Source organism: Mirounga angustirostris, unplaced genomic scaffold (genome assembly GCF_029215605.1).
Source record: "Mirounga angustirostris isolate CCGP_5_RB_7025 unplaced genomic scaffold, mMirAng1.0.hap1 SCAF_5, whole genome shotgun sequence".
Classification (NCBI taxonomy): domain Eukaryota; kingdom Metazoa; phylum Chordata; class Mammalia; order Carnivora; family Phocidae; genus Mirounga; species Mirounga angustirostris.
The window spans coordinates 93,837,307-93,849,435 of record NW_026991713.1 but is presented as its reverse complement, the minus strand read 5'-3'; the positions used below and the strand labels follow the sequence as shown (position 1 = coordinate 93,849,435).

The 12,129-nt window shown below is 35.7% G+C and overlaps 1 protein-coding gene across 3 annotated transcripts; it reads right to left on the bottom strand.

Moving 5' to 3' along the window:
* Nucleotides 1-833: 833 nt before the first annotated feature.
* On the bottom strand, nt 834-12,129 carry OLR1 (oxidized low density lipoprotein receptor 1). 3 transcript variants are annotated; one of them, XM_045873871.3, is made up of 6 exons: nt 12,019-12,129; nt 10,025-10,126; nt 8,106-8,351; nt 4,578-4,717; nt 4,189-4,304; nt 834-3,919 (listed from the first exon to the last, which is right to left on the bottom strand). In XM_045873871.3, the coding sequence occupies exons 1-6, from the start codon at nt 12,104-12,106 to the stop codon at nt 3,775-3,777; spliced, it is 837 nt and encodes a 278-aa protein (XP_045729827.1). In that variant the 5' UTR covers nt 12,107-12,129; the 3' UTR covers nt 834-3,774. The 3 variants fall into 3 exon arrangements, with proteins under 3 accessions (XP_045729827.1, XP_064447650.1, XP_045729828.1); XM_064591580.1 differs by having other exon boundaries at nt 834-3,568; XM_045873872.3 differs by having other exon boundaries at nt 834-1,727.

Sequence of the window (12,129 nt, the reverse complement as noted above, 5' to 3'; positions counted from 1 at the left end):
TTGGAAGACACTAACGCCCAACAAAGTACACTCAAGAAAGAATTATTTGAATGATATTACATCCATTCAACTGAATCTATTGTTAAAAATCTTACAAAAAAAGAAAACCCATGTCCAGATGACTTCAGTGGTAAACTATACTAAATAATGAACAAATAGTACCAATTCCACACAAAACCTTCCAGAAAATTGACATAGAGGAGTACTTCTCTAAAACATAAACCAGACAAAGCCATTACACAAAAAGCAAATTACTTATCAATATCCTTCATAAACATACTTGCAAAAATCCTAAAACAAATTTTAGCAGAACTAATCCACCGATATATTAAAATGATAATAAATCCCAAGAACCCAAGGTTGGTTTAACCTCTTATAATTATTCAATGTAATTCATCACGTTAAAAAATTAAAAAGAAAAATATTAAAATATGTAATCATTTCAATAGATGTAGAAAAAGTAGATGTAGACAAATCAATACCCATTCCTGATAAAATCTCTCAGCATTCTAGGAATAAAAGGGAACTTCTTCAAATGAAAAAAGAGCATCTATGAAAAATACACAGTTAACACCATACTTAATTGTATTAACACTGATTTCTTCCAAGATCAAGAACAAAATAAGGATATTCACTCTCACCACTTTCTTTCAATGTTTACTAGAGGGTCTGTCTAGTCTATGAAATCTAGCAAGGAAAATAAATAAAAATCATCCAGAAAGGAAGAAATAAAAGTGTTTTTATTTGCAGATGACATGATTATCTATGTAAAAATCCAATGGAATACACACACACACATACACATTACTAGAAAAAATAAGTGTTTCAGGATATAAGGTTAGTATAAAAAAGTTTATTATAATTCTATATACTATCAAGAGACATTTGGAAATTAAAATTATAAATGATAACAATACCATCTCTAGTAGCATCAAAAATATGAAATATATGATGATAATCTAAGAATATATGTGAAACATCTATACAGAGAAAATTACAAAACATTGCTTAAAGAAATTAAAGAACACAAGTAAATGGAGAGATATACCTTGTTTATGAGTTGAACAAATCAGTATTTTTAAAATTTCAATTTTCCCCACATTTTTCTAATAGATTCAATGCAATCATTCAAAATTTCAACAGGGTTTGTTTGTTAAGTTTTAGAAATGGACAAGCCAATTCAAAAGTTAACATGGGAATACAAAGACATAGATTAATCAAAACAACTTTGAAAAAAGAACAGTGTTGAAGGATTACCACTACATGATTTAGAGAAATTGCGATATTCATGGTGGTGTAAAAATATGTAAGTAGATCAGTGGAACAGAATAGAGAGACAGAAATAGACATATGCACATATGGGTGACTGTTGACAAAAGTGCAAAGGCAATGTAGTGAAGAAAGAATAGTCTTTTCAACAAATGTTGCTAAATCAGTTGAATATCATATGCAAAAAAATAATAATAGAGAGAGAGAGAGCACTTTAATACATGACTTACAAACTAACCCAAAGTAAGTTACAGATTTCCATGTAAAACCTGTAACTTTTATAGTTACATTTTATATGTCTAGAAGTTACATTTTATATGTCTAGAAGAAAACACAGGAGAAAATTTTGTGACCTTGAGTTTGCCAACAAGTTCTTAGAAACACCAGTAAAAACATGAAAATGGACTTCATCAAAATTTAAAACTGCTTTTCCAGAGAATTAAAAGTCAAGCCATAAACTGAAAAACAAAAACAAAAGATGATCAAAAAGACATCTGATAAGGGACTTTTATCCAGCATATACAAAGGGCTCTCAAAATGTAACAATAAAAAAACAAACAACTCGAAACTTCTCAGATTTGTACATTACTTTATCAGAGAAAATATGTAGATAGTAAATAAACAATATAAGTAAATAAAAAGACCTCAAGATTATTCTTCATTTAGGAAATGCAAATTAAACCACAGTAATATACCGCCATACACCTATTAGAAGGTTACAATTACAAGACTGACCATACCAAGTGTTAGCAAGGATAGGTGGAATTGGAACATTCATACATTGCTGGTAGGAATATCAAATGGTACAACTTTGGTAAATAGTCTGGCAATTTCTCAAATACACCTACTGAGTGATCCTGACATTAAACTCTTAAGCATTTACCCAAGAGAAGAGAAATACTATGTACAAACAAAGACTTGTACACAAATATCTATAGCACCCTTATCTGCAATAGACAAATACTGAAAACAACCCAAATTGGCATCAACAGGTAATTTATCAACAAATTGGGGTATATTCATACAAGGGAGTAATACTCAACATTTAAAAAGAGTGAAAAATTGTTGCAAGCAATAAGATGAATGAATCTCAAAATGATTAGCTACGTGAAAGAAGCTAGACCAAAAATAAAGAAAAAGGCATACTGTTTGACTCCATTCATATAAAATGCTACAAAATGCAAACTGAAAGCAGTTTGGTGGTTGTCTGAGGAGAAGGCATTGGGGAGAGGATGATAAAAGTTGGATGATGGAAATGTTCACTATCTTAATTGTGGCGATGATTTCAATGGAAAATGTTCACATATATGAAAATTCTTGTGTACTTCAAATATATTAAGTTTGTTATATGTCAATTAAACATAAATAAATGTGCTAAGAAAAGAAAATATCTCTTGTCTTCCTAGGAATGATACAGCTTTTTCTTTTTTTTATAAAGTTGGTGCTAGATTATGTGCAACAAAATGGTAAGGCTTCCTTTAAAAAGTAGAATAACCTGTGAAGGGAGGTAGCAAGGGCGTAGAAATACTGAAAATAGAAGGAATACTTCTAATTCCATCTGTTTCTATTCAGCTATATTTCCATACCTGGCTCAGTTTGTTCTTTAATTGCGTATCTTCATATTTTCGTCCTGTGTGTTTCCATATTAGCACAGCACAACAGAGTTGAGAAGAACTCATTTACAAATGGTGTGTACTTTGGGGAAAAAAAAAATCTATTTTTGCCTCAGTCCCCATGATTCTAACAAATACTATCTGAAGGATTAAAGCGATTAAGCTATCCTTTGATAAAGGATGAAGAAATAATTAGATTCCAAAACCAATAATGAATTGTGATTAGTTGACTGAAAAGATCATTCAATTTGTAATTACTTCCTGGAACATCCCAATTGCCCCAAAATGTGATGATGTGGGGTGTGTATGTCGTGTGTGCGCGTGTGTGCGTGGTGGAATCTGGAGAAAGATCACAATTTAAAAGACCAACAAAAAATAAATAAATAAAAGACCAATAAGTGGTAGCTTTTAACGTTGAGAACACAAGTTTCTGGATTCCAGCATGGCCTTTCCCTTTTTCTGTTTCTTCGTGCATTCTTTTCTGTTTCGCATGCATTTTTCCATGCATCCACCGGTTGGGCAAGTTCTCCACCTTCCATCTTCTATGTGGTTTAGGAAGGTGAAGGGAAGATGGTACTGAGGTAGAGGACTGAGTACAGAGGGCTCCCAAGACTTGAAGAGGAATAAGACTTCAAAATAAAAAAGTGAAGGGGGATTGAAGGGTTGGCAGGGAGACTTGGGACAAGCTAGGTGAAAAACAGAGAGAGAGAAACAGATCAAAATTTCTGATATCAAGGTGCCAGGCAGCCGGAAGCCCAGTCTCTGCTAGGGAGTTCTGCCATCAGCTAATAACAAGCAGTTCATAGGGCTCTCGTGGTTTACACCTAAGTGATGAAGGACAACTTAAATTCCAGAAAATAATTCTCCTTCTCTTCTTCCAGAGCTTTCGAATTCACTGTGCTCTGAATAGATTCGCCTTCTTCTGACATATACTGAATGCAGTTAAAATGCAGTTGTCAGCGAAAACAGCTCCCCTTTGTATATATGCACAACTGCCTGAAGGATAGTTCTGGGAAACAGGACCCTGGAGTCTAAACCTGCAGATAGGGAAGGGGTGGGAAAAAAAGGTAGATTTACTGCCACCTTGTGTCAGAAACTTAACCTTGTCTTAAAGCTTCAAATCAGTAATAAATGTGGGAAGGAAAACTCCAGAGGTCTGAAAGGCTAAATGGGCAAGTCCCTGTCTGAAAGAGGTGGAGAAGGAACGTTCAGAAATTCCTCAAGCTTCTCCCTGACAAGAAGAGGACATTGTGTGGAATGTGGAAGCAACTTCACTAGCACCTTAAGCAAAGAATAGGAAACTTACAAGTGGGGCATCAAAGGAGAGCCATCCTCCCAGAGCCATGCGCTGCTGGGTTTCCTCAGAGACAACCCCATCCAGAATGGGAAATTGGAATGGGCACTTGTTTGCCGGATGAATTTCTGTGGGGAGTAATGTTTAGGTTAGATTCACAAACCTAAAGAACCAAAAGAGATCTCTGACATCCTTTCCGTGGTTTTACAGAAATGTTTACAAAAGCCTAGAGATACAATGTAACCTCTCTACCCAAGGTCATGCATATCATTAGTGGTCAGATGAGCCTAGAAAATAAGTATTCTGATTCTCAAACATGAGCTCCTCCACCAAGGGCATAAACCTGATTTATTTCCCTATAAGGCACTACTCCAGCCCAATGTACAACCATAAAAACTCACCAGATCATCTGTGCTATTAATTTTCAGCATCTGGGCATCCAAAGACAAACAGTTCTCCTGGCTTTTTTCCCAATTAAATGGGCCAGAGGAAAATAGGTAACAGTTTTCTTCATGCCAGAGCCAGTCTTGGGGACAAGGACCTAGGAAGTGTAGTATATCTAATCAGTGAGTGATGCTTGAGTAAAAATATTTCTACAGTTCTTAAATCAATTCTCCCCTCGGGACTGTCACATGCATATCATCTCTTCTTAATTAGAATTGTATCCAGAGTCTTCAAAGACCTCAATAGACCAAAAGTCTTTATTTCTCCTAAAGTATTCTGATTTTAGTAAACTAAATTAAAAACAAGTGTGTTCAAAAGCAAAACTTGAGCTGAGATGTAACTTTAGAATCTGACCTATTTTTTAAAATTATGTTTGGAATAATGGAAGAGCTCAGGGAGTGGATATGTTAAAAGCCACACTGCTATTAAGAAGATAAGTTTAGGATGTCTGGCTGGCTCAGGGGAGCACACAACTCTTAATCTCAGGGTGGGTTTTAGGCCCACACTGGGTGTAGTAAATACTTAGAAATAAAATCTGGGGTGCCTGGATGGCTCAGTAGGTTAAGTGACCAACTCTTGATTTTGGCTCAGGTCATGATCTCTGGCTGGTGCGATGGAGCCCTTTGGGCTCTGTGCTCAGCAAGGAGTCTGCTTCAGGATTCTCCCTCCCTCTGTCCCTCTCCCCCTCACTAGTATGTGCACTTTCTCTCTCTAAAATCATTCAATAAATAAATCTAAAAAAAAAAAAGAAAATCTTTTAAAAAAAGATACATTTATATATTTTAAAACTTCAGGTTTTCAAATAATGAATTTAAGCTTATATATTGTGCTTCCTGTTTCTAGACATACGTTGTCCAATACATAGCCATATGTGGTATTCAAACTACCTGTGTTTCTTTTAATTAAAAAAAAAATTCTTTTTTAAGTAAACTCTACACCCAAGCCCCCAAGGTGGGGCTTGAACTCATGACCCCAAGATCAAGAATCTCATGCTCTGCAGATTGAGCCTGCCTGGGGTCCTCTTTTCATTTCTTTTTTTTTTTTAACGAACACAATATCACTATGTTGGCAGTACTTTACACACATTAACTTATTTAATCCTCATAACAACATGATGAAATAAGTTCCGTTCAGATAGAGTAAATGGGAATGTGAAACTTGGCAGACTCGCTCTCACATCCATGTGTTTAATCACGACATGCACTACCTCTCAAACTTTTGCGTTTGAATCAATTGAGGAAATTTCTTGGTGCCCTTCAAGATATTTTGATACAGAATCTCGGGATAAACCTAGAAGTTACCATTTTTAAAAAGCTACTGTAGTGATAATGTTGTACACCAAAGGTTGACAACCACCACTAATTTCAGTCCTAAATATAAAGTCTATTACTGTGAAGATCCTGCACCTTTCTAGCCGGATGACCTCCTGCAAACCACATTTGGTAACTTCTCAGAATCTCTCTCTCTTCATATCTACACTGTGGACCACAGACTTGTTAGTAAGAAAGATAAAACTTGGGGCGCCTGGGTGGCTCAGTCGTTAAGCGTCTGCCTTCCGCTCAGGTCATGATCCTGGGGTCCTGGGATCAAGCCCCGCATCGAGCCCCGCATCGGGCTCCCTGCTCCGCGGGAAGCCTGCTTCTCCCTCTCTCACTTCCCCTGCTTGTGTTCCCTCTCTCACTGTGTCTCTCTCTGTCAAATAAATAAATAAAATCTTAAAAAAAAAAAAAAAAGAAAGATAAAACTTGTCTCAAACTTGAGGAAACTGGTCTATTTTTTTTTCCATGTGGTATTTTATTATTAATGTTTTTGAGAATCTTCTCAAAGCTGCTTGATGAGAAGCAGTACTTTATTTGCTATCTCTATTAATTGGCCTTTATCTGACACTGTCAAGGAATGGGACATGTTACCTGGGTTATCTACCAGTGAAAAACATATTACTTAATATTTTTGATTGGTTGCCCATGCCTGGAATCTCTGGGAGACAGTTCTGGATGGTCCTGACGTAGATTTAATCTCATACAACTGATAAAAAAAAAAAAAAAAACTGTTTCACAGCCCCATCTGGGGACTGAATCATTGGTTGGTATGTAGCTATGTCTGCTTATATAAACATTCCTATCTTTGATAAATTAGTCTCCTTCCTTTACACCTTTTTAGAGACAATGTATTCTTTAATTTCCTCAATAGCTCCCTCCTTAATAAAGACATTAAATACAGGTTTGATACTTGCTAAAGATCAGTTTGTCCAAAAATCTCTGCTTCTTTTGGAAATTTAAATAACCCTGTAAATATTGAAGGGATTTATTAGCTCCAAAACTTTATTAAAAAAAACTACTTATCATTTTATCATCACTTAACTTCTCTGGCTATCAATTTTTTTCATCTATAAAATAAAGATCTGTGGGTATTTGTGAACTGTTATATAATCCATATTCAAATAAATTGCATGGTTGAGATCAAGTGAGATGTACAAGCAAGAAACTGGAGAAATCTCTGTTTATTAGTAGCAGTTAGTTACTAATGCTGAGAATAGGAGACTCATTCATACACCGCCAAGAAAGCAATGCATCTCTGAGAGTAATTCCATCTCATATCCCTTAAATCTCCCTATGATGAAAAGCATATGCCTGACTTAATTACATGTTGTACAAAGACTAAATGACACCGATAACTCTGTAATAACATCAGAGTTCACATCATCATCCCCTTCTTATAGATGCTCTTTCTACCTGCCTCTTAGATTCTGAGATCAACTCAATTCTTCTTATATAAACTGACTTCCTGGGCCCTTTATATTTTTTTCTTACCTAAAGTCTCTACCCAACACTTGCAAGTCAGCCTACCTCCATTCATTTAATTTAAATTGATGTTGTATACTTTAAGAAATAGAGTTATAGAATAAAGTTAATGTAGAGCTTCCCAGGGACAAAGGAGACACCATAGGGAAAGAAATCAATGATTAAGATACATTGGTACAGGGGTGCCTGGGTGGTTCAGTCAGTTAGTATCTGCCTTCCGCTCAGGTCCTGGTATGGAGCCCTGCATCAGGCTTCCTGCTTCCCCCTCTCCCTCTGCCCCTCCCCCCTACTGGTACTCTCACTCTGTTCTCTCTCATTCTCAAATAAATAAAATCCTTAAAAAAAAAAGATACATTGGAACAGAAAGAAGTAAGAATCCATGGCAAAGGGTAAGGGTGGGAGAATTCTTCCAGAGATATCTTAAAACTAAATTTTAAAAATAAAGAAGAAGTTCTTATGAGGAAAGAAAATTTAAATCCACCAAAAACTGTGCTTAATTAAATCAGGTAGCTCAAGAATTTAGCAGAGGGAAGGGTGGGTTGACAAAAATAGAGAAATTCTGGTGTCAAACATTATGAATATATGTTAATATGCCAGTTTCATGCCTAGAGACATTTTCAAAGCAGAGTTTAGATTAAACAGAGAAGTTTCCACTACTTCTTTTCACCTCTTCATCCCCCATACCTGAAAAGTTTGCTGCTTTCCTCAGAGCTTCTTGGAGATTCAGGTTCTGATGATGAAGTTCCATCTGTTTTTTGGAATTTTCATCCAGCTTCTGGTTAAGGGTTTCTATCGTTTCTTTGAGTTCCCTTTCTGACTCCTGGGAAGATTTTTCTGCCTGCTTCTGTGCTAAGATCTGTCCCTCCAGTATAATTTCCTGGTTAGTAAGGTTTGCTTGCTGTTGCTTTAGAAGATCAGAAACCTGTGATACTAAATCATAGCTGAAATAAGAACTCCATTACCAATCCTGAATAAAAATCCCTCCACTGGATTTTGAGGAAATCAAAGAATCGAATCAAATTATCTATTTTGACAACAGATAAACTGCTGGAAAATTACTCAAAAATTATGGATTTAAAAGTTATTTAATATTCCTGCAGTATTTTTTTTTAAATGTCAGGAACTGTCACAGACACTTTTGATTAAAAAACAAACAAACAGGATTTTGCTTGTTATTGATAGTTACGGACAAGCTTAAAAGCAATCATAAGATAAAGGGTATATCAATGGCATAAATAAAATACAGACAATCTGAAATAGATGCCAACCAGACTCAGTGATTATTACTAGTTGTCATTAATGATTTACTCTATTTGTGTCTTTATTCCGCTGCTAACTCTCTACCCTTCCAGACTTCCTAATTTTATTTAAAAACTGTGACACCCCTTTTTTGAGGCACCCTCCCAATTATTTTAAGGTGCTATGTCATAACAATTTCAAGCATTTTTTGTTTCTTGGGTTCTGTTTTTATAGCCACAGTACATTTTAGGAAGGGTGGGGATGAAATAAAGTTTGTGAAATCTGGCAGGCAATTAATGTTAAGGGTCAAATGTTTCAGTTCTAGAAGCTTGATGATTCAGTACAAAACAGACTGACCCCTTGGGTTGAAGGCTGGATTTGAGACTGTTGTAAAGTGATTCTTCTCACGGGAAGACTCACCCAGTCACCACCACTGAGTCAAGGGCACTTATCCTAGTCATTAGGGAAGGCCCTAAGTGTTAACAGATTGAAAAAATAAATGGTTGGTGACTTTAACCAACAATTGAAAAACAAATAGCACTTCCAAGGCCTTAATCATCTAGATTCTAGATGGACAAAATAACTCAGATCTACAATCTAAATACACAGGCAGATTATATGGATGATCGATACCATTTTCATTCCTTCTTGGCCACTCTCATCCTTCTTATCACTTCTTTTCCTCTCAACATCCTCTCTTATAAGTGGCCATACTATAAATTTGAATTACAGTTCTTTTAAATGTTTCATTTATTGAGATAATGTTTCTGATTCTTAACTTTAAATTGGTATTTAATCATCTCAATTAAAACTCAATGTAGGAGGGCCTGGATGGCTCAGTAGGTTAAGTATACGACTCTTGATTTCAGCTCAGGTCATGATCTCAGGGTCGTCAGATCGAGCCCTATGTCAGGCTCTGTGCTAAACATGGAGTCTACTTGAGATTCTCTCTTTCTCTCTCCCTCTGCTCCTCCCCCAACTTGCGCTCTCTCTCTCTAAAAAACCAAACAAACAAAAACCAAAAAAACAACCTCAGTGTGAACTATATGAAGTTTCTTTTCCTTTTGGGTCTCAGGGGATCTTGTGGCTTAGTAGCTTCAAATTATTTTCTTTTTCATCATTCCAGGATTTAAACAGACTTTACCCATGAAGTTGTAACAACAAAACAAAACAAAAACCTACCATTCATAATCTTAATTCCATGTCCCAGTCAATTTGAGGGACAAGCACACTGTACTTATTCATGTTCCCACTTATTCCAAAAAGTTTGTCTAGACTGTATCTAAATCAAGGCTGTTTATAGTTATGAAACCAATTAATAAACCATGTTTGTAAGTTCTTTTTCAGCCTGTTCCAGTACTTACATTGCACTGTTAGCATTATAAGAGTTACCAGTAATCCCAAGCAAAGGATCCCCAGGGTCACAGCAGTAGGGCACCACCACCGAGAAGAAAGAAAATGAGGACCTAGAGTGACAGAGGATAGAATCAGAAAGACATAAAAGATGAAAGCAAGTCATCAAACAATTCTTTGGAAACTGTCTGTAACTTGTACTTTGCATTTCTTACTGTAGAAGTCCTCCCAAGGGCTCTGCAAATAATTCATTGTCCATATTTACAGATGAAAAATACAGAGAATTTAAGTAATTTACTCTTGGTCACACAACTGACACAATTTAAGAGCCAGGATTCAATATCAGATAATGTGATGTTAAGTATCTGATTCTAAAGCTTATACTTTATCTACTCTCCCCATAATGACTCTCTAAGAAACTCTCAGTCTAGCTTGGTTGGATCAGTTTCATCCACAGAACAGAGAGCCTGATACTTTTAATATAGGCCATGTGTATGCACACACACACACACACACACACGCACCTCATACACAGTGTGTTTTATAAGTAGTATGCCATAAAAGAATGTCAGACACCAAACAAGTAAGTTAGTTAATCAACAGGTCACCTCAAATAATTATAATTTTGTGCTTTCAATTTTTATTCCACTAAAATTACCATTGGAAGTAAGGTTATTGACTGAAGAAAAATAGGAATTAAACTTCAATATTCATTTGACTCATATTAATGTCATGTCCTATACTTACACCAGCTGTGGCCCTTGTTGTTATAAAAGTTCTCCATTATTATAGAAACAAATAAGTCATGTAGCTCACAGCTCCACCACTGCAAAAGCACAGATATTTTGGTTCAACGGGAAAATATCTCATATGATCTATGTGAACCCCTAACCCTGTACAATAAACAAATAGGGTACTGGTTGTGTTATCATTTATATGCAGATAAGGAAACCCGAAGTCTCAGTGAATTGTATAAGATCACACAGATGTTAAGATCCAAACATAGATCTTTAATCCAACTGTCAGTTGCTACATGGCTTGGAACATTACATCCCCAAATTTCTAGTGCAGATGTGTAATGATCCAAATCAGTCAATGGTCAAATATATTCACAGAGTCAAAAGCACTTCTGTAAGACTCTAGAGATGAGACAGACAAAATAGAAATCTTAACAGGAAGAAATACAGTTCATTCACTGATTCAAAAGTCATTAAACTCCTGGAGTGTATGTGGCAAGTTGGCAGAGAAGTAGAAGATGGTTGTATCTCTTGCAAATAATTGCTTAGGATTCTAGCTTGGGGGTAGATATCTGTGTAAATCTGTCAATATTTCCCTCTGATCAGTATTCATTCTATACTATGAGTGTATATCTACCACTCTTGAGTGAAGAAACTCCTGAATTTTTAGAAGAAAATCATAGGCTCAACACCTGTTCGGGAAAGGCACAAGCTCCCATTTTCTACAGGACACCCTTTGCCCCATTCCGTGGGTAGGTAGAGACCATTAATCCAACCTCTGTTCCCATTAGTGATTTTCTGATCAGAAAGCAATTGGATTCTTTTCAGTAGGTGACTGATCTGAGAGATTTAGCTTCATAATTGTAAAAATTCAGGTACTCAATATTTACAACATGAAGAATGAATGAATGAATAAATGAATGAATGAATGAACAAATGACTACTGTTAACTTGGATGTCTACCTATAAATGCTGATTCAGAGAAATGTAAAGTGAATAGGATAGAACATAACGTATGATAATGTTTAATAAAAGTTATCAGAATCTATACATCATGATTCATATCAAGTTAGTTCATTCACATCATCATCATCATCATCATCATCATCACCATTATATCTGAATTGTTTTTCAAGTAAATGTTATTAATTCTACAATATTTTTCCATCCTCGAGTGTTTTAGCTTTCTAATCTTATATTCAATTAATTTACATTTTTGGGCTAATCCTAGAATTCTGTTGCTGTGCACATTCACCCACCCCTAATACCTTCAGCTTTCTTTCTATTTGGCTTCTGATCAGGTTGATCCTTCATAGTCTTGCTCTTGAAGTCATCAAAAGTCATTTCCAAATTCATTCCAAGAATGAGAGAATGAAGCA

What these genes read in the sequence shown, in the direction of transcription:
- OLR1 (XM_045873871.3), bottom strand. Translation starts at nt 12,106, where the DNA reads ATGAATTTGGAAATGACTTTTGATGACTTCAAGAGCAAGACTATGAAG. An exon ending in AAATAGAAAGAAAGCTGAAG is followed by an intron (nt 10,127 to 12,018) that starts GTATTAGGGGTG and finishes CTGTCACTCTAG; the next exon opens with GTCCTCATTTTCTTTCTTCT. An exon ending in TTAATAGCACAGATGATCTG is followed by an intron (nt 4,305 to 4,577) that starts GTGAGTTTTTAT and finishes TACTCCCCACAG; the next exon opens with AAATTCATCCGGCAAACAAG.